The sequence below is a fragment of the Dermatophagoides pteronyssinus genome, unplaced genomic scaffold, assembly GCF_027571235.1.
Source record: "Dermatophagoides pteronyssinus isolate colony J.1.1.1.1 unplaced genomic scaffold, Derpt_VIB-CSIC_2022.12 sq0007, whole genome shotgun sequence".
Taxonomy (NCBI): domain Eukaryota; kingdom Metazoa; phylum Arthropoda; class Arachnida; order Sarcoptiformes; family Pyroglyphidae; genus Dermatophagoides; species Dermatophagoides pteronyssinus.
Genome location: NW_027461531.1, coordinates 2,441,844 through 2,463,799, shown reverse-complemented (window position 1 = coordinate 2,463,799; position 21,956 = coordinate 2,441,844). Strand labels below are relative to the sequence as shown.

The window sequence follows — 21,956 nt, the reverse complement described above, 5'->3', positions numbered from 1 at the left end:
TTTTGAATCGATCAGGTGAACAAACTGATTTGTGAATAACATCTGATTAATTAGTCATTCGATTTTTTTTTTTGTTTTGCTTTGTTTTGTTTGAATTGAAATAGACAATTCATTTATTGTAGTCCATTTATTTTGTTATTCGATTGGAAAAAAGGAATTTTTTTTCTCATTTTTCTTCTTTTTTGTTCATTCATTCATTGAATTGATTCATTACAACATAGAATTAAATATGAAGAAGAGAAAAAAAAAGAAAGCAAGGAACGTTTATTTTTTTTTATTCAGCGAATAATTTTCCATCAATTACAATCAATAAATGAATGAATGAATGAAGATGGGATGCGGAAAAAAATGATAAAAGAATTTACGATACCGAACATAACGACAACCTCCTTCTTCACAATATTCACACATCAACATATATTTGGATGTGAATGGAATAAAACAACCAAAATTAACAACCGATTTTGCATACAAAAAAAAAGAAGAAAGAAAAATGTGACGTAAACAGTTATCAAACAAAAACGAAAAATAATAATAATAATTCTAGTTTCTAGTCTTCATTTTCGTTTTCGTTTTTGTTTTTTGTTTTTCGTTAATTGTTATTTACGTTGTGAACAGAATGAATTGATAGAAAGAGAGAAAAAAAGTGAATACTTCTAACATATATAATTGATTGTCGAACATTGTTGATTAGAGAATAACAAGAAGGAAAACATTCGATTTTTTTTTTGCAACCTTTGCAACACTCACTATTTGCCTCAATTATCATTTGGTTTTTTTCATATTTTTTTGTGTTGTCGTTTGCAAATTGAATGGATTTAATTCATTGGTCAAAACAACATTGAATTTGTTGTTCCAGAAAAAAAGAATTTATTATAATTTAATTTTACTATTTTCTATAGTTGCTGGGACAAATTTTTTTTCTATGAAAACTTTCTCTTGAATTCAATTTTGCATATAATTTCCAAAAAAATAAAATAGACATCATTCCAAAAATGATGTATTTTCCTCTTTCTCATATACATATTTTTATCGTTATCAAGTATGTGTGTGTGTGTTTTTTCCAGTTCACGGAAATTTACTACATAATCGAAGAAAAGTTTGAAATTTTATTTTCATTAAAAAAAAATTCTTTTTTTTCGAAACATTCCAGGTTCTTAATCAAATCGGCCGGAATAGCAATAATGACCTGAGAGAGAGAAATCCGTTATACCACTACAATTGTCAATTGTATTGACAACAAAAGAATTTTTTTTTGTTACTGTCAAATTTGAACTTTAACATTGAATATGAACAACAACAACATTAGATAAAAGAAAGATTCCACTACTACCATCATTATCAACAATGCAGACTGTGTGTGTTGACTGAAATTCTCGCGCCTTATTCTTGTGTTATCTTTCGTGTGATGAAACACATGCGTCAAGAATATTCTTCATAATAGTAGTAGTATAAAGCGGAAGAAAAAAAACAAATATTCTAACATTATCTTTACCACTACTAGTTGATTGTTTTTTAAAAAAATGATGGTACTAGCAATTCAAACCAAAATTGGTAACAGAATAGTTGCATATATGGCCAGAATGTAAACAGGAATGCCCGCGTTTCATAATCACTGTGTGCTGCGTGTGTGAATCAAACTGAATTTTATATTCTTGATTCCTAATGAATTTCGGACTACGTTCAAAACTATTTATCAATGGATGATTGTGAAAAAAATTTTAATTATCCATTAGACATTGCTGTGAATTGTGAATTTTCTTATAATTGTGGTAAAATGTATGTCACCATTTTATTCGGTTGATATGAATGTTTGAATTTCTCATCAACAACAACATCATTATATTTAATCTTAATCCGTTCTTTTTTTTCTTGGCGCCTTATTCAAAGTTCAGTTATCATCATCAACCAACCACTTTGAATACAGAATAAGCAAGCCAAAAAAGAATGTTATGACAAAATATTTTCTCATTATTTGCATCATTTTGCTTTTTGTTATTTTTTTGCAACGATTTACAATCATCATCATTGACAACATTCAAACATTGTTTAACATTGCCTAAAAATTATCTATGTCAAACTTGGATTTTTAATTTTTCCACTTGTTTTTACAGTGTTTATATGTGATGATACAATTGGTTTTTTTCAAATGAAAGTTCTTGAAATTGATTTTCATCCTGATTAAATCATCGATGTTAAGTAAGCCTAATTATGAACAAAACCAAAAAAAAAAAGTTTGGAAAATATTGACTATTTCATACAGAGTATGAAATTCTAGAATTTTTTTTTGCTGATCGAAAGAAAATTGTTCGATGAAAAAAAAATATTATTGATTCGTTTTTTTCCACCGCATATCCATTTCCTATTAATCACTATAGCCGAACATTTTTTTCTTTTCCTTCTGTCAACAAATAATATTTGATGATATTAACACACATTCAACTGAAATGAAAACAAAAATATCAAAGGTCAATTCACAGACAGATTCTTTCCATACTTTTATTTACTTTTCATTTCATAGTTATTCAATGAAAAAAAAATTCCCTCGACTTTTTTTTTGAATAATTTCACTTCATTTCTTAATTTTTTTCATGAATATATCAATCAATCAAAAAAGAAAATGACCGGTTTTGGTTATATGGGAAAAAAACCACAATCGAGAATCGAAGAGTCAGCTTTCTCTGGCTTACTTTTTTTTCGGTTCACTGTTGAAAATTTTTGATGATTCGACCAATTTTTTTGCGGATCATTTCGGTATTTTTTTTCTTTATTTTTATTTTTGGTCATCCAAAGTATATAACCAGTGATATATAAATGAACACAGAATAAATACAATGACAAAACAAAAACAAAATTATTGCCATGTTGTCAATGATTGAAGTTTTCAAAATATCCAAAACATACACATACAGGAAGATAGTGAATTAAGTGAACGAAAAAAAAACATTACTGTAAAAACAACAACAACAACAACAACAACAACAACAAACTGGTATTTATTGCCATTGCAATACACGTATTGTCAATTACGAATTGTCGAAAAGAATAACAGTAAAAGAAGAGATAGGAAAAAAATTCTGTGAATGCGACAAATTTTTGTTTCTTCTTCTTTTTTTTGATTTCATGGATAGGAAAAGGAATGTGTATGTATGTATGTTTGTATGAATAAATGGTAAATTGTCGCGCATCTTATAAACATTATGAATCAAATAAACAAACAAAACAAAAATAGAAAAAAAATTTTATTCGAATCGATATAATTCATCTATCTTCTATTATTTATTCTTGAGTTGTTGTTGTTGTTTTTGTTTTTATTTGTGGACAAACAAACACCAAAATATTGTGTAGAAATACAGAATAATATCAATCACTTTATCATTGGTTGTCTTTGACTTGTTTGACTTCGATTCGTATGTCAAAAGTTTTTTGTTTTGTTTTTCAACAACATTTTCAACAACAATGGAAAAAAAAGCTTGAAGAAATGTTTTTTTTTATTGGAAATTTATTACATAACAGAATGATGTTATTAGACATCCAAAAATATTACTACCAGCATATTTGAAATGAAAATTCCAGAAAAATTTCCGCTACAATAACCATTTTTTTAGCCATTCATAATATTTAGATGACTTTTCTTTCTCTCATTCCAATCACAAACACTATTGTTGTTGTTGTTGTTGTTAACCTTATCACCTAAAAAACATTTTGACGACGATTGACTATTTGCTATTCGATGATGATAATGATGATGACAATAAATTGAATTCTGTATTTTCAATTTCTTCATATACCAAAAAAAAACCAATAGTTTCAATTTTGTTTTTATTTTTAGCCATATATCCTCTTCATAACTGTTTTAAACAATAAAACACCAGCAGATATTAGAGTAGAAAAAAAGAAAACTTTTAACGATTCGGGCATCATTTGCATTTGGTAATGTTTCAACAACAACAACAACAACCAACGACGATAACCATTTTGACGACAACCAAAAAACTGAATATTAAAACTATCAATGCCTTAAGGCATTTCCGTTTCAAAATGAACCTTCAACAATTTGAGAAATGAATGAATAAAAAATTAAGTTACAAGAATGAATTACAAGAAAATCTTTAATGTTTCTGATGTAGTCGGTAACAAATGATAAATTAAAATGTTTTTACCTTTTTTTTCTCTCCATATCTGGTCTAAATCTTTGCAAATGAAAGTGTATATAAGCTTGTTGTTAGTTTCTGTATAGAATATTAGTGTATAAACTATTTGTTTTGGAAACTTTTTTTTTATACCTTACACGGGACACGTTTTTTCACTTTCATTTTACTAATAAATCCCGAAATTTCTGTTTTTACTTTATTTTTAATTCTGTTCGATTTTTTTGTTTATCATTATTGATGGTTAGGTTGAAGCAAAAAAAAATTAGTTACATAACACATTAATAAAAGATTTTGTTGTTGTTGCTTGTTTCTGTTCATTTAATTTTTTCATTCTGGTAGTTTCTGATATGGGTGTTTGACTGAATTAACCGTCATCATTAACATTGTTGTTGTTGTTGCACAACATGATAAAACATGATTGAAAAAACATTGATACACTGTGTGTTTGTGTGTGTGTGTGTGTGTCTATGACACTTGCACATTCTCATTATTTTTATAGCTTTTGTTTTTGATGGTGCGAAAGAAAGCTGAATATTTCTTTTGTGGTACACTTTTTTTTGGGAGGAGAAACCTTGATCCTGATCCTGATGATGGTGATGATGATGAAAAACTTTTTCTTTTAACTTTTTGATTGTTGAAACTAATGATTGTTGTTTGGTCTCAATTTTTTTCTTTGTGTTGAAAAAAACCAGGGATTTTTTTTTGTTTGCTGGATCAATTATAATTCGAAGATCGAATTGATTCAATCATTCAATCTTGTTTTTTTTCTGTTTTGTTTTGTTTACATAGCAGTGTGTTTTTGATAGGGAGTTTCATTTTCTCATATATCGGTTGACTTGGGAGATGTTTTTTTTTGTTTCGTTTTTGTTCTCTTTTCTTATTTTTTTATTACTTATGGATAATTCGATTGCAATGTTGTTGTTGTTTTTTTCTGTATTTGGATCGATATTTATCCATCAAATATAAGCTAGATGTTATGATCAAATTTATCTGGATTTGATCAAATTGAAAGTGAATGTTACAAGTATAATTCTCTATCCTAGATATAATAATAATAATAATTTTATTAAATTAACACACTGCCAACAAGATGGCATTTGTGTTTACTTGAAAAAAAAAAAAGAAAAGAGAGAAAATTATAATTCCATATTAATATACTGTTTACAAATATAATTGAAAAGTAAAAAATTATTTTTACAATTTACAAATATATTAATATTTTCTATCCTAGATATTAATATTATATTGGAAGTATAATATGTGATTCGATTCGATCTTCTTCCTCTGTCTTTCGCGCATCGTAATTTAAAATCCTTAATGATTAACAATTGGCAACAGAATTGGACTACAACAACTAATGGCTCGTGTACTAAGAAATTTTTTCCTACTATTCAACATCGATTGGATTCTTGTTTGATACCAGGTTTTATCATTACTCAATTTTTAACGAATCATGGAAAATTTAATCAATATCTTTCGCGTTTCCGTATTTCAAATTCTTCCGTTTGCAATTTTTGTTCTTGTCAAGTTCAATCATCACTGCACCTAATTAACAATTGTAATCGTTTTGCATATGAGAGATTTAATTTTTATAATTTGATAAATTCCGATGATTGTACATATTTTTGTAACTCTAATAATTTTGATCATTTTTTGAAATTTGTTTTTTCATTTATAATAATCTTTGAATTTTGTTATTTTTATTTTTATTTATTTTTTCCCCCCTATAATTTTATGGAATAGGGGTTTTTGTTTATTAAATTCAAATTCAAATTCAAATGTGATTCGATTTTGATGATGATGATATTCTTTTAGCCATTCTTGTTCAAAACAAAAAAAAACAAAACAAAAATCGATTTTCATTCTGTCTATAGATGTCTGGATTCATCTAATCTCTTTCTATTGATGATAGTCACTATAGATTTGTAATTTCATAAATGATTTTTTTTTTTGTAAAAAAAATCAATAATTTGTAAATGAATAAATAAATGATCTTATAATATCAGTTAATAATCATTATTTTCAATTATCATTGAATGATGTTGATTATCATTAGAAATTGATTACATTACTTGATTCATTATTTTATCATCAAATAATAATAATAATTTAATCATTAACATCAACACATTCTAACTAAAATGAATTCAACCCAATCATTATTTTGATTTTATAGCCATCCGAAAACAACAATAAAACGAAAAAACCCGAAAAAGAAATTAAAATCACTTTTCTAATTCTAATTGATTAAATGAAACAAAACAATAATAACAGCAACAGCACTAATCTATCGTTTATTTGAAATTAAAACCAATACAAATTACACAATGTACATAGTCCAAAAAGTGTAATCATTCATTTGAATTGAATCAAATTCATTGTTGAATGAATTGAATGTTATCGGCTTATGAACTCTCAATGTACTCAGATTTTTGTTGTTGTTGTTGCACAATTTCATTATAGAAATACATCGGATTTTTAACCAAAAATTCAATTCTCTTTTTTTTTGGTATGAATTCTCCTGATGTATTACCCGAAATCATTGTTCCAAAGGTGTTTTATTTCACATCAATGATATAAAAAAGTGTGAATATCGTAGTGATATTGATAAAAATATCGGATAATAGTTACAAATAATGATGATCACATGGTATGAATTTCTGTGTGTGTTTTTTTTCGTTGGTTCCCTTGTGGATAACCAAACAATTTTCCTTTTTTATATTTATCTAATACAAATAATGAAATGATTACATCATTTGTTTGATAGAATTTTTGTTTTGTTTTAAGTGTAAACATACAAACAAACAAAAAAAAACAGTGAACAAAAAAATATTTTTATATAATAATTATTTTTTTTACACAAATGTAATTTTAATATAACAAAGTAGAATGAACTTGCCATATTTATCATCATCATTGTTATTGTTGTTGATGGCTAATACCAATCAATATCGAATATCGTTTCTTTTAATATTTTATTCTTCATTCTTCTTCACAGATCGAATCTTGTATAAAATTCTATGAAAAGAATGGAAAAAATACTGAGACATTTTTTTTTGTTGTTGGTCTGGCTGTCAAACTTTTTTTTCAAAATTTTCATTCATTTTACAGATGTAATGTTTAAAGAATTAAGAAACACAAAAAAAATTAATTTTTTTGTTGTTTAATTTCAATGTTTGTTTGATTTCTATTGTAAAATTTTGGCAGCCAGACGAATGAATGAATGAATGGAAAAAAAACTTGGCCATTTACAATTGATTATGCATATATCTTATCTAATCATCTAAAATGCTGTTGATGATGATCATAATGGTGGTGATGATGATATATAATCATTGATAGCGACATCACACATCAAATTACATTATCAGACTAAGAATTGTGTAGAAAAGAAAATAGTTTGAATATTTCAATGAATTCAGAATTCAAATGAAATTGAAAACATATAGAATTTTTTTCAGTTTCTTCTTCTCTTCAATCTTGATCTAATTCCATTATTGTTGCTGTCATTGTTGTTACGAAATTCTTGATTTCTTTCATTCTTATTTGATCGATAAAATATTTTTTTTTACTTTCGTACCTTTGATTGAATCGTTTTTTACTGTATATACTTTCATTTGATTTTATCCATTTATCTTTTTTTTTCTTACTTCATTCATTTATTTTATTTCAAATAAATTGTTTGAAAGAAAAAAAAACATAGAAATAAAGTTTTACAGTTGTTTTTTCTCCGCTTATTTTTGTCATCAAATGTGATTCAATTGGGATTATTTCATATGACATTTTGTATTGTGAGCCAATTCAATTTCGGCCTCTAGTTAATTGTTTTTCTGTTTTTGAACTTTTCCACCGGTTTTCATTTTGTTCATTTCCGAATGTCGTTTTCGACAAAAAAAAGAAAGAGATAGAGATTGAACAGAACAACAACCATCAGAGAAAAAAAACAATCCGAATAGATTTGTGTTTGTCTGACTGTTTGAACGACTATATCCAGAATATTTCAACAAAACATGTTGTGAAATGTTATTTCATTTAAAAAAATCAGGTGACAACCAAAAAAAAAGAAAGAAAATGTGTGGAAACATTCAATACTTTCACTCATTTAAAATAAGATGAAAAGATCTGTATGTTTTCTTGATGGTAGCAGTTTATTTAACAAAAAATAAATAAATAAAAATTAATGATAAAAATTAATCCCAACAAAATAGCAAAAAAAGAAAGTCCTTGCCAGTTTCATTTGATATAAAAAAGATTTCAAAAGACAAAATTGTGAAATGATCCTTTATCATAATAAAATTTTTCTTTTTTAAAGATTTGAAATTATAAAGATTTCATTTTTTTTTCTTCCTAACAATTTTATCTAAGTACTTTTTTTTGTAGTTTATGTTTTTCTGATTATTTTAATTTAATTTAGAAATTTTCATTTCAAGATGAGAAAATAAAATAATAACAATTTTGTCTAGGATTCGAAATCATTTCGTTTGCATTCGTAAGAATCATGAGTTGTTTCACTTTTTTTTTGATTTGAATTTTTTATGTTATCAATTCTGTTTCACTGTTTCATTAATTTTACAGATGTAATGTTTAAAGAATTAAGAAACACAAAAAAATTAATTTTTTTCCATTATCTTTCCAGGGTTTTTTTCCAGGATTTTTTTTCTAAAGATTTTGTTTTGATTGTGAATTTTTCTTTATCCAAAAGTTTTGGAAGAAATTTTTGTTTTTTGGTTTCATAAGAAAGAATAAATTATCCAAGAAATTTTTTTGAGGGAAAAAGCTAATCATTTCGATCGTCAACGTTATTTATCTCTTTATATTGATCGATTGCATCGAATGTTTTTGTTTTGAAGATTGTTTCCTGCTATTCTTTTTCACCGATTTTCTCTATATGTTTCACGTAAACTTTCATTTCGAAAGGCTTAAATATTGATCCTATTCACAGTACACACAGAAAAATGAAACGTAAAATAGTTCGATTTTTGCCAAAAACCATAACATTTTTGGGTTTTAACGTCATCCACAAAATGTTATGGTTTTTTCCTCAATATTTTATGGAAAACTGAAATCGTGAAATATTAGGATTTTTTCCAGAATATTTCATGATTTTTGGCCAATCTTATACTCAGCCCAAACATTTCATGGATTTTTTGTTTTGCCCAAACATTTCATGGATTTTTGTTTTGTCCCAATATTTCATGATTTTTTTGCTAGCCTCAATATTTCATGGATTTTTTGTTAGCCTCAATATTTCATGAAAAATTTCTGGACTTAGAAAATTTTTTTCATTTTTGGATTAATCAAAATTTCATAATAAAATATGTACAATTTGACACTCGGCCAAACATATCGCGTTTGCAATGAATTTGCGAAGTTGGATCTACAAAAAATGATTGATTTGAAACCACGTTTCAATGAGAATGGAATCCTATCCTATCCTATCTTCCGGACAGAATAATCATACAGACAAAATGGATGTTTCCTAAGCAAATTTTTTCAATAGGGCTAAAGAAGAAGGTATTGGATTGGATCTTCCTTCATTTGTCTAAGATGAGTTCCTAATATCTAATTTGGTTAAAAAATATGAAGGGGTCAGATGTGGCAATTTGTTCATGAAGCCAAAACTAGTGGCTGTTGTCCACGCTGGCTTCGTAAACAACTTATAACCTAAAATTGCTTTTGAATATCAGATTGGATTCATGATCGATTCATGAAAAGATTTGGTAAATCGATGTTTGTTCGATTGAGCCATAACAATTGAACTTGAAATTTGAAACAATTCGCTAACATTCGAAACATTGTTAATAATTCAATTAAACAATTGAAATAATTCGAATCCAGCATTTTTGTTTTTAAACGAAGTTTTTGTTTTTCGTTTGCCATTTGACTATTTTTCGAATCAGAAAATATTATTTCGTGTAACGGCTCAAAGCATGGAAAAAACAATAGAAAGCGTTGTGGCTGGATAAGGAAATCTCCAACGGTCGAACGAGAAATCGGAAGCGATATGGAACTCAAGCAAGCATCAGTGGTGAACTGAGGGCAACCAAGGAAGATTCATCCATTCATGGGAAATTATTAGAAATCACATAGCCATGATTTGAGCGATAATCTGGAAAATAAAGCAAACAAATCGGAGAATTTCAATCTATCCTTGGCCAATAATCTTAATTTTTTATCATTTAATTCACTGATTAACTTGTTTACTTTTTGTTTATGAATTTAAAAATGATCTTTATGCCACCTTAGTCGGCTAAATTTATCTTTCTTTTCTCTTTTATTTCGCATTTTTTGTAAATAAAAATATTTTTAACCAGAATATTTCATGATTTTTTGCCCAAAAATATTCAGTCTTTTCCAGAATATTTCATGGATTTTTCCAAGAAATATTAGGTCTTTTCCAGAATATTTCATGATTTTTGGCCACCAATATTTGAGTTTTTGCCTCAATATTTCATGGATTTTGCCCAGAAATACAAAAAGAAAGAAAACCATAACATTTTGTGGATGACGTTAAAACCCAAAAATGTTATGAATTTTGCCGTATATTTTACGACTTTATTTTTCTGTGTGTATATTGTGATTGTGTGCTGGCTGGATAGTAGATGGATTCAACTCGATTTATTGGAAATTTGAAATACTTAATATTTTTTTTCTTCTTTTAAATATGAAAAAAAGTGATGAATTCACTTTCACACAATTATGGTATTTCGATTTCCCATTAGTTATTGTTGTTGTTGGTGTTGTTTTCCTCAAACTTGACGATGAATGATTGATTTTATCACTATACTTTTCTAGCTAATAATAAATGAACAAACCAAGTTATGAGATTTATGAATGTCAAAAAAAATAAAGTTAAAGGATTTAATTTTTTATTTTTGGAGGGGAATAAGTAATGAGAAAATAAAAATAAAAAACATTACCGGATTCAATAACGATAATACAATATAACCCTTTATTTTTTTCTGGAAATGATTGAATTCAACAACAAAATTCTCAAGGCTTAACCATTTTATTCTAAAGAAAATCATCATCATCATCATCATAATGACTATGTATGAAATGAGAATATCTTTTTTGCATAATATAATACTACCACCATTAACCAAAAGAAAAAAGAAATTCTGTTTGATCGATTCGTATTTTATTATTTGCTTTTTTATAGTTTTCTTTATTTTTTTCCTGGTAACAAAAAAAAAGAAAGAATTATTATTACTTTTTATATATGAAAACAAATACAACTAGAATCATGATGATGATGATGATTGAAGAAGAACTTTGAATATAAAGAGTTTTTTCTTTTTCATTTTTTTTTGTTTTGTTTTGTTTTCTATTCTTGAAAGAATCAGAATATATGCATACACATCACATAATGGATTCACCGATTATGATGATGACGACAATGACGATGATGGCAATGGTGATGATGATGTTGATGGTATCCACTTATGGAATACAATAACATTATGGAATGGATTGGAAGCTGATATATTCAATACACTCTAATTTTGTGATTTTTAGTGATTAGCATTCTCATTTATTTATTTATTCATTCATTTTTGTCATATATTTTTTTTTCTTCTGGATTTTATTTTATTTTTCCATTCTTGGTCTTCTATCATCATCATCATCTTCGTTGATGTATTTTCTATAATATTCATTGAATTTTTTTTTGGTAAAATTTATACCATGATGGATTGGAGCATTGTGTTATTATGTGAACGATCCATTTCATTTTGGCATTTTCCTTTTTCGTTCCTTGTTTATGTGTCGAATTGGTTGACATTTTCTTTTCTTTTCTTTTTTTTTGAATGAAAATTCTTATGTTTTGAATACATTTTTTTCCTGGTTTACAAAAGAATGAACATTCAAACATTACAAAGGTCTTTCAATTCATTTCTATTCGTTTACATTTTCTTATTCTTATTTTTTTCTAACTATAAAGCTATAAGACTTTAACTACAATCATGATGATGATTATGATGATGATGATGATGATGATAACTTCAAAGTTAAACTTTGAAAGTCCAATTAAGATAGTCCATTTGGAACAAAACTTTTTCTTTTTCACTGTTTATGTTGTCATTAGCATCATCATCATCATAATAATAATCATCATCAACGTTTATATTTTTGACTGGTAAGATCCTTCAGGCTTTCTTTACTTACTTTCTTTTTTTTTGTTCATCTTTTTTTCTAGCTCTTGGGGTTGAAATAGTATTTACGGTACACATATATTTAAATGAATTTGTTATTAGATGGGAAACTGAGATTTTCATCATTCCTACTTTTTATTATTATTATTACGTTTTGAATTTGGCCAAAATAAATGGATAAATGAATAAATTGATGTCTTGAATGTTTAGATACGTTATCTTTTTTTCACAGCCTTTAGTGGTAATTCTATTTTCGATCATCTTTTTTGTTTTCAAATCGTTGTGTCAAATTGATTGATCGATTGTCGTTTAACTGATTAGTAATCCCGAATAATAATTATTTGTTATTCGATAGTTTTTCCTTGAAAAAAAATTAAAAATAATTTATTTGTTCAATTAATATGATTTTTTATTATTGTTGTTATTGTTATTGAAAAGAATATCCTAGCAACAATTTACCAAGTAATTCATTACTAAATTGATGCTAAATATATCTGTATCTTGTATCACGTATGTGATGAATATTGGTCATTTACAAGATAAAATTGTTTTTTTTTCTTCTTGTTAATTATTACTATCATGGAATTTGATTTCAACAACAGCCAAATTGAGCTATTCCTTTTCTATTTGTAAAGTGATGAGGAAAAAGGTTGAAATAACTATGGATTCTTGTTGTCATTATTATTATTATAAGTATTTTTTTTCTTTCTATTCAAATAGTGAAAAATATATATAAATTTTTGTCGGTATTCATTCTACGATGGAATTATTATTTGCTAAGATCATTTATTCGATTTTACTAAATGTGTGTTTGTGTGTGTGTTTAAATGGTTCAAATAAGACAAACATACAAACAGAAATTACCAGGCTTTAAAAAAGCCGATGATGATGATGATGATGATGGTGATCATCATAGAGAATTTTTTTTAATTCGTTTGTTTGGTCCATTTTTTTCCATTTTATTCTCTCATTTTGTGTGTATGTGTGCCTGTTTATAATGGTCCAAAACAATCTCATTTGGCTTTTATAAACACACAGACACATTTCTATATTAACAAATACACAATAGTTTATGAAACTGCATCACTGGGATTTTGTATTTTTTTCTTTTCTTCATTGAATTCTAAGGTTTTATACTGGTTTTTTTTCACAGAATCTCTAGCCAATGGCCATTATAGAATAGAAAAAAATAGAAGAGAATTTTCTCTATTCTCTTTTTCTTTTGGTTTCATTTGAGTTTTACTTGATTCAGTGAAATTCTGTACAATTTTTTTTCTTCATTTTATGGTTGTATAACAACAATAACAACAACAAAGAAGTGAGTGCAAAAAATAACTATTTTTTTGCTTAACAATTCAAGTAAACGAAAGTAAAAAAAAAGAAAAGAAAAAGAATCATTATTTTCAGGCAAAAATCTTTTCTTTTTTTGGCAATCTTTTCCTATTTTAAACATTTTCATTTTCTTTTTTTAAAATAGAAAAAAAAAGATTGAAAACTTTGAAATACAAAACAAATCAAGAAATTGATATTTTTTTTCACTTGGATTTTGTTTTGTTGTGTTAAATAATTTTTAACCGTTTGTTTTTTTTCCTGAAGGACAAACATATTTATATAATAGACAGATATGGCCAATTGATCAATTGGTGCCATTATAATTGGGTAGCTCCTATTATGTATTTATTATACGGATTTTTTTTCATTTAGTTTGATTTCGAAAAAAGAAAAATCAAACCATACTTTTTGTTTGGATATTAAAAAAGTAATAGGTGTAGGTGTATATGTATGTGCCAGGAAAAAAAAAGAAAAAGAAAAATTGATATCTATCAATTTTCCATTCGGGTCATTTTATTCATTCATGACATTTTTTGCCCCAACAAAAACAAAATTTGGAACCCGAATTTATGATTCTCGATACATTAATATTATATTTTTTTTTCTAGTTGATATGGAACCAAGATAATGGGCAATTTGACTTGCATTTGAAATTGTTTTTTTCCCTTCACTTTTTCATTGTTCAATAATAATACACCTTTTTTTCGAAATAATAAAAATACGAATATTCATGGACAAATACCTTTTTTGTTTTTATTCCATAAAAATTCTATAATGTAAGGTTATTATTGAAATGTTTTGAAGGGTAGAATGAAATCATAAATCATAACTATTAAGTCAATTTTATTCATTCAAACAGTAGATATTATTCTATCTTTGTTAACCTTTCATATTTAGATAATTCAGGTAATAATGTCCAAAAGGAGTGGGAAAAATCTCAGTTAATCAGCCAGATTGAAAAATCAATTCTTTTACATTCGTCATCATTGATTTCTATTTTTTGTTTTATCAGATCTCAATTTATTATAATTATTGTTGGATTTTTATTTTCAATTTTTTTTTTGTCAATTATACATGATTATCAAACTATTTTTAATAACCTTTCTCATTCATTCACTTAAACGTTTCAGTCGTATCAGATAAATGAATCCAAAAGTAATGAAACGACCAAAAGAATGTCATATTCTACCATATATATAATTTTGTGGAATATAATGGTGGTTTTTTTCTCACTCTCATTTTGGTGTGTTCAGTTGATATGGTTCAGATTATGCAATTCTGAACCTGACATCAACAATGATAAATGCTTTTCTTATATATTTTTTTCTTCTGATAGTAATTTTGGGTTCGGTTTTTTTTCTCATATATTTTGTTTTTTTCTTCTTTTTTTTTTTTTTTTTTTTTTTTTTTTGGTTGACTAAGGGGTTTTTTCTTTTCTTTGCCACAGAATATTTTTATGGCCTAATTTTTTCCCCGTTTCTTTTCAGAATAACATTATGCAAGTGATATGTTATCAAAAATAGCAGTGTCATTGAATTGATGAGGTTACAAAAAAAAATTTTTTCTTTCACCCATTTAATAATTTTAATTATTATTTTGTGTGATAAAATCACACAAAAATTATTGACCAAAATATTTTAATATGCCAATCATCAATGTATTATATGGAAATTCAAAATAATCAAAAGTGTAGTAATATTCAGTATATATCATAACATAGTCGTTGATCAAACGAGATAAGAACAATGACGTTTTGATTAAAGGTTTTCTTTTCATATGTTTTTTTTCTTCTTCTTCTTCATTTTTCTGTTTGTCATCATTCTGGAACGATTCGATATATAATTTCTATAATGTTCGTTCAATTATTCCCTTTTTCTTCCCGTCAATACATGTCTTTTTGTTTCACAATAAAAAAGCAAAATTCCAATTGACTATAGTTGAATCTAATTTTTTTCCATTCTTCACAATTTCTTATCGTTATATAATTTTTTTTACCTTTTTCTATATGGTACATATGTTTAGTAGCTTTTTTTTCAATATATAAGAAAAAAAAGTCATTTTTGAAAATTCTATTTTTGGTCTGGCATTTTTTTTTTTGTTGCTACATTCACGAATCTAATTAGCCTAATTGACAATTTAATCTTCTTAAAAAATTTCTCTTTTTGTTCCATCATCATCATCATAATCATCATCGTGGTAGTTGTCTTTGATGACGGTCACCGCCGCCAACACTAACGTTAAAAACATACAAACAACAAAAGCAAAAGAAGATTCCGGTGATGGATAGGAAAAAAGAAAAGAAAACAAAACAAAACAACAAAAATAATCACTGTCCAAGTTCTACTTTTTTTCCGTCGATAGTTTTTTGTTTTTTTTTGCATCATAAATTTTGGTTTGTTTGTACCATTTGGAACAAAAGTACAAACAAACACACAACACATGATTCTGGTTTGTTGATTCTAGAGTCTGAAAAAACAAAAGTGATTGGCATTGGATTTGTAAACAAACAAACAAAATTGATGCATACATAAATAACAAATTTTTTTTTATATTTAAATATTAATTAATGATAAATCAACGGAACAAAGTTTTTTTAATGATATTTTCTATTCTTTATGTGTGGGAGTGTGTTTGTGATGAATAAGCACGCACACACACAATAAAGCCGGTTATTTTCCATTTGATCCTTTTTGTCCATTGATTATGTGGAAATGTTTACTGTTGTTGTTGTTGTCGTTGTCGTCGGGTCGTTTAGTTGCGTGCCAACAAGATATAATCATAACAATAATTTACATAAATTTTCATAGCTGTGTAATGATGCTGGTTGTTGTTTGGTTTGGTAGAGTAGATCCGGTATATTTGGTTGAAACAAAATCAAGGAAAAGATCCATTTATTTTCTAAATCCAGTTAAAACAGTTTTAGGCCATTTATTTCATTTTCTGTCAAAAAAAAAAATCCTTTTCCTTCTTCTTTTATCACTGACTACTTATAACCGATTTTCTTTTCAACTTTTTTTTCAATATTAACCATGAAACCAGATCCTTTTTGTCAAGTTTTTTTTCTTACTTTTTTTCTGCTACTGAAAATCTATTCTTTCGAAATAATTGCCAAGAAAAATTTAATAAGCTAATAAGAATTTGTTTTTGTTGTTGTTATCCATATTGAAAAAAATAAGATTCTCTCAATTCTTTTTTAAAAACATTAGTTAAATGTCATAATTTGGATTTAGCATCATTGTTATCTAATTAAATAGTCAAATGATAAATATTTTATTCATATAGAACTTAGAAACTTATTTTATTTTATTTTATTTTTTTTTTTTTGGCTCTTACGTCAATGATATCCTTTTTTTTTGTTTCGCATACAAAAATTAATTAAATTCATTCTGAATGACCATTTGGATTTTTTTATTCTCAAAAAAATATTGCTTATTTGTTGTGAGTTTTAATTTTTTGTATACTCCGGATATAGTTAATAATTTAGGTCATAGAACCATTCTATCTAACCGTACATACCCATACATATGACATGACTTTTCTCTACAAATACAAATGAATGAGGCAGGCAAAAGAATTTAAACTTTTTTCTTTCGTAATCATCGGTGATAGCCATAAAATTCATTAGTTTAACATAAAAACAACGACTCTGAACTACAGAAACATCAGGCCAGGACCAAAGAAATATTTGAAAATAAAAAGTTTTCATATGTATGATTATGATCATTGCTGTCGTTAGTCATTTTATTTTCTTCATTTTGATATTGGATTCTTCATTCTGGATTTTTTTTGGAGTTTTACAAATTTTTTTTTCTATTCACTGCCATAGATATTATTGGTATGGTTTTAATAGTTTCTAAAAGTTTTTTTTAAAAAAATCGTCCTCATCATTTTTGTGGTATTTTTATTTATCTGTTTGGATTATTGAATTTTATTTTTCTTCTTTTTTTATTGCTTTGTTTTGTTTCTAGTAAGAGAATCCAGAATTTTTTTCAAGTTAAAATTAAAATTATGAATTTTGTTTTGTTCAAATTCAAATTCAAACTATTCACCAAAATTGTTTTGATCAAGAAACTTGATAATAATTTTTTTCCAAATAACTTTTATTTCAATGATTCTATTTTTTCCTTTTTTTTCGAATTATGATTCAAAATCTTGAGGTTTTTTTTTGCACATACGAAATCCAATTGAATGAAAGAAAAACCAAAAACAAACCAAGTCCAATCAAAGTAATAGCTTCTTTTTTTTCGGAATAATATTCTGGTGAATTTTATTTTTGCCTACTATTACTAATGGGGAAAAAATTAATTTTTTGTTTTGTAGGTAGAATTTGATCTGGCACGAAACTATTTTTGAACTGCCCATTCTGGTGTTTGAGTTTTATGTGTTTGTGCAGAGGGATTTCTATTTTCTATTTCCTATGCTTTGGGTCCAATGTACCATATATGGATCACAAACACAGCGTGTGAACACACATTTCAGGAATGAAAGCAAAAAAAAAGTAATTTTCATTTTTTTTCCTTTCTCCCATCCAGATAAAATGGAAAAAAAAGGAAAAAATTTGTAACCTATCATAATGATTTTGGTATATGATTGTGGATCTAAAAAGTTCTGTTCTGTTCGTTATTACTGTCAGGTATGGTCGAACTATACAGGAGAAATGGTCTCCTCATCATTTCAATGGATGTTTCTTTTTTTTCATTTGTTTGTTTGCCTGGTCTTGTTGTTGTTGTTGTTGTTGTTTGGTATTAGCCAATTTTATTTTTTCTTTTGATGTTGATTTAACTAGATATATTTTCACCACTATTATGTAATATTTTTATCTATGAAATAATAATAATAAAAAATGTATATTTTTAATGTCTGTGTATAATAATAACAACAACAACAACAACAGCATGAATGGCTTTTGATCGAAAATATTGATGATTTTGAAACTTTTTTTTTATTTTTGAAAAATTTCATCAGAATAAAAAAGAAAATGAAAGAAGAAGAAGAAAAAAAACAGAGAATATTCCATAAAATGAATAATTAATTATAATGCTAACATTTTGTTGACAACAACAACAACAACAACAAACCATATATATAAAAGTATCATCATTCCATTTATTTATTTATTCTTTATTTGGAATTTCTATATCTTTCAACGAAAAAAAAACAAAATGAGAATATATTATGGACGAATTGAATGCACACACATGTGTGTCCATCGTTCATGATGGACGTGGTTATCAAATCATCATTATGATCATGATGATGATTAGAATTTGAAATGGATATGATCGATTTTAGTATCATCTTTGTATCAATGAATTGATGTTTAAATAATTTTTTATTTTCAAAATAAAAAACAAAGTAAAAAAATGAAGAAGAATTTTTTGTTGTTAATGTTTCTAAAAGATTTGTTGATCCTCTTTTTTTGGGCCATAATGATGGAACCTTTTTATAATTTGGAACACAAACAGAAACAAACACACATAGAAATAATGAAAACGACTATATTGATATTAGATTAATGTTTGATATAATTCTGTGCAAACTAAGAACGCAAAAAAAAACAAAATTCCCATTTTCTTTCTTTACACTAAACAAAATTTTCCAAGTCTTTTAAAATACTTTAGAATCGGAAAATTTAGTTTTGACTGCAACCGAACAAGGAAAAAAATACGCTAAATTTAATTAGGGATATGATATTAGGAATTTTTCATTTTTTTCGTTGTTAAAACTTGAAAAAAAACTTTTAAACTTTTAAATTGAAAATTTTACATTTGATTCAACAATATTTTGTTGTTTAGCGTCTGTGTGTGTGTGTACATCTCGATCAATTCTATATTTACAATTGATGGTGGAAAAAAAATGAAATTTATTCTCTAAGGATCCTTCTTTCTTTCGTTTTTTTCCACCAAGAAAAATAATTGAACAACATATCATTCATGATTTCCGGCAAATTTCTTTTTTTTAAAAAAAAACCTTAATATTTTTTCTTCCGAAAATAAAATTTCCGATTCTCATCAAAGATTTTCTTCTTCTTTTTCTTCTTTCTTTGCCTCCTTTATTTAGAAATTCATTAATTCAGATAAATACTTGGGAATACTCCGTTCGAACACATGAAACCGATATAAAAAAAGAAAATAAATACAAATATAAAAAAAATGGCTTAATGTAATTATTTGGCAAACAACCTTTGTTGATTCAATCAATGATGATAATTATTATTATTTACCATACACATCACTAATAATGATGATCTTTGATTGTTGTTTGATTGTGTAATTATTGTATTGAATAATCGATTATCATCATCATCTAGTTAATACAAAGTATCAAATGTTAAGCCATCAAAATTGTCGAAATCAAATTAAATGTGTTGTGTGTTTTGTGTTTGTAATCTAATCTAATCCACATAAGAACAAACATTTGTCGCCTTTTAATTGTTTTATTTTCATTATAGTTATTGTTGTTATTGCTGTTGTTATTTCATTTGGAATTGTGTGCCTGATTTTGTTTTCTTCACATTTTTACGAATTGAATCAATTATTTTGGTATAGGGGAAATAAAACTATTCTATAAATTATAAATGAACAATGCTATATTAATTGCAGAATATTCTGGTTATTATCGAAAACATTAACATTTATTCGATGACAACAAATCCTATTGATTCAAGTGTTATTAAATTGACAACAATCAAATCTTGTTATAATAATCATCATAATAATAAAAGTGTTGGTAGAAGTGTATCCAAAACATTGAACAAATCAAAAACGATAATAAAAACATCAGCAGCTGCTACATTGGCAGCAATAACTATGGCCAATAATGCTTGGCATCATCAATATCATCCACATCATCATCAACATCATTTTCATCAACATCAACAATATCAACAACAACAACAACAACAGCAACAACAACAACAACAACATCAATCTAATAATTCTGTATTAGCAGCGGCCGCTGCTGCTGCAGCAGCAGTTTCCTGTACCGGTATTGATCCTTATTCAATCAAACAAGCACAACAACAATTTCATGATTATCATCACATGTTAATGTCATCATTTACAACGGTACCCCCACCACCACCACCACCACAGTCTATAAACGCACCTTATCCACATCATAATCATCATCAACATCATCATCATCATAATAATAATTCGCATCAACATCATTATACTGGTTTGAATTCTAACAACAATAACAATATTAATAATAATAATGATTTGAATATGACAAATGGAAATCTGAATCCTTTGGATAATAGTTCTTTAAATTCTTCGAATAACAATAATTCTACAACAGTTTGTAATCATTTGAATAATAATAATAATAATTCATCGTCACCAACATCGATGACAAATTCACAGTCATCGAATTCATCGATGGGAAATCATCATCAACAACAACAGCAACAAAAAATAACCGGAAATAATACAATCGTTATTGATAATAATAATATGGCTGTGAATGAAACAAATCTATCAGTGAATGGTAAGCCAACAACAACAACATCATCATCATTGGCATCATCATCATCGTCATCATCATCACCGGTACCGTCTCCATTATCGCCAAATTCTCAACAACAACAACCATCAACAACAAATTCAGTGACTGCTTCAGTTATTACATCATCATCATTATCATCTACAACAGCAGCAACAGCGGTGACAACATCATCATCCACGTTATCATCAGCAACAAATAGTGCTAGTGCTATTAATAATCATCAATTAAAAGTATCGAAAAATTCTTCAACATCATCATCATCAATACAACCATCGAATATGGTTAATAATGCTACAATGACAAATAATAATAATGTGATGCATCCACCAGCAAGCGTACCGACACATCATAATAATAATCATCATAATAATCATAATCATTATCAAAATCATCAAAATCAAACATCATCACCATCAACATCATCCTCATCAACATCGATAGCCACTAATACTAATCATAATAATAATAGTAATTATTATCAACCAATGAAAGATACAACATTTACAAAAATATTTGTCGGTGGTCTACCATATCATACAACCGATAAATCATTACGACAATTTTTCGAAACATTCGGCGATATTGAAGAAGCTGTTGTTATTACCGATCGTCAGACGGGTAAATCTCGTGGCTATGGATTTGTAAGTAAAATTAGTTTTTCTATTTTTTTTGACACCTTTATTCCATTCACTAATAAATCAAACTAATGAGTATTAAAGAAATGAAAGAATTTAACTAAAATCTATCATTTATTATTATAACCATCAAATGATGATGGATCACATTGATTGTGATGATCAATGATTTT

At 26.7% G+C, this 21,956-nt stretch overlaps 1 protein-coding gene across 1 annotated transcript in view; it reads left to right on the top strand.

The window, feature by feature from the left end:
* The first annotated feature begins 1,565 nt into the window (after positions 1-1,565).
* Positions 1,566-21,956, top strand: part of LOC113792659 (uncharacterized) — a 77,887-nt gene continuing 57,496 nt past the window's right edge. The window contains exons 1-2 of the mRNA XM_027342578.2: positions 1,566-2,199; positions 19,700-21,789. Coding sequence (XP_027198379.2) covers positions 20,281-21,789 — 1,509 coding nt within the window. The 5' untranslated portion in view covers positions 1,566-2,199; positions 19,700-20,280. The remainder of the gene's footprint in view (positions 2,200-19,699; positions 21,790-21,956) is intronic.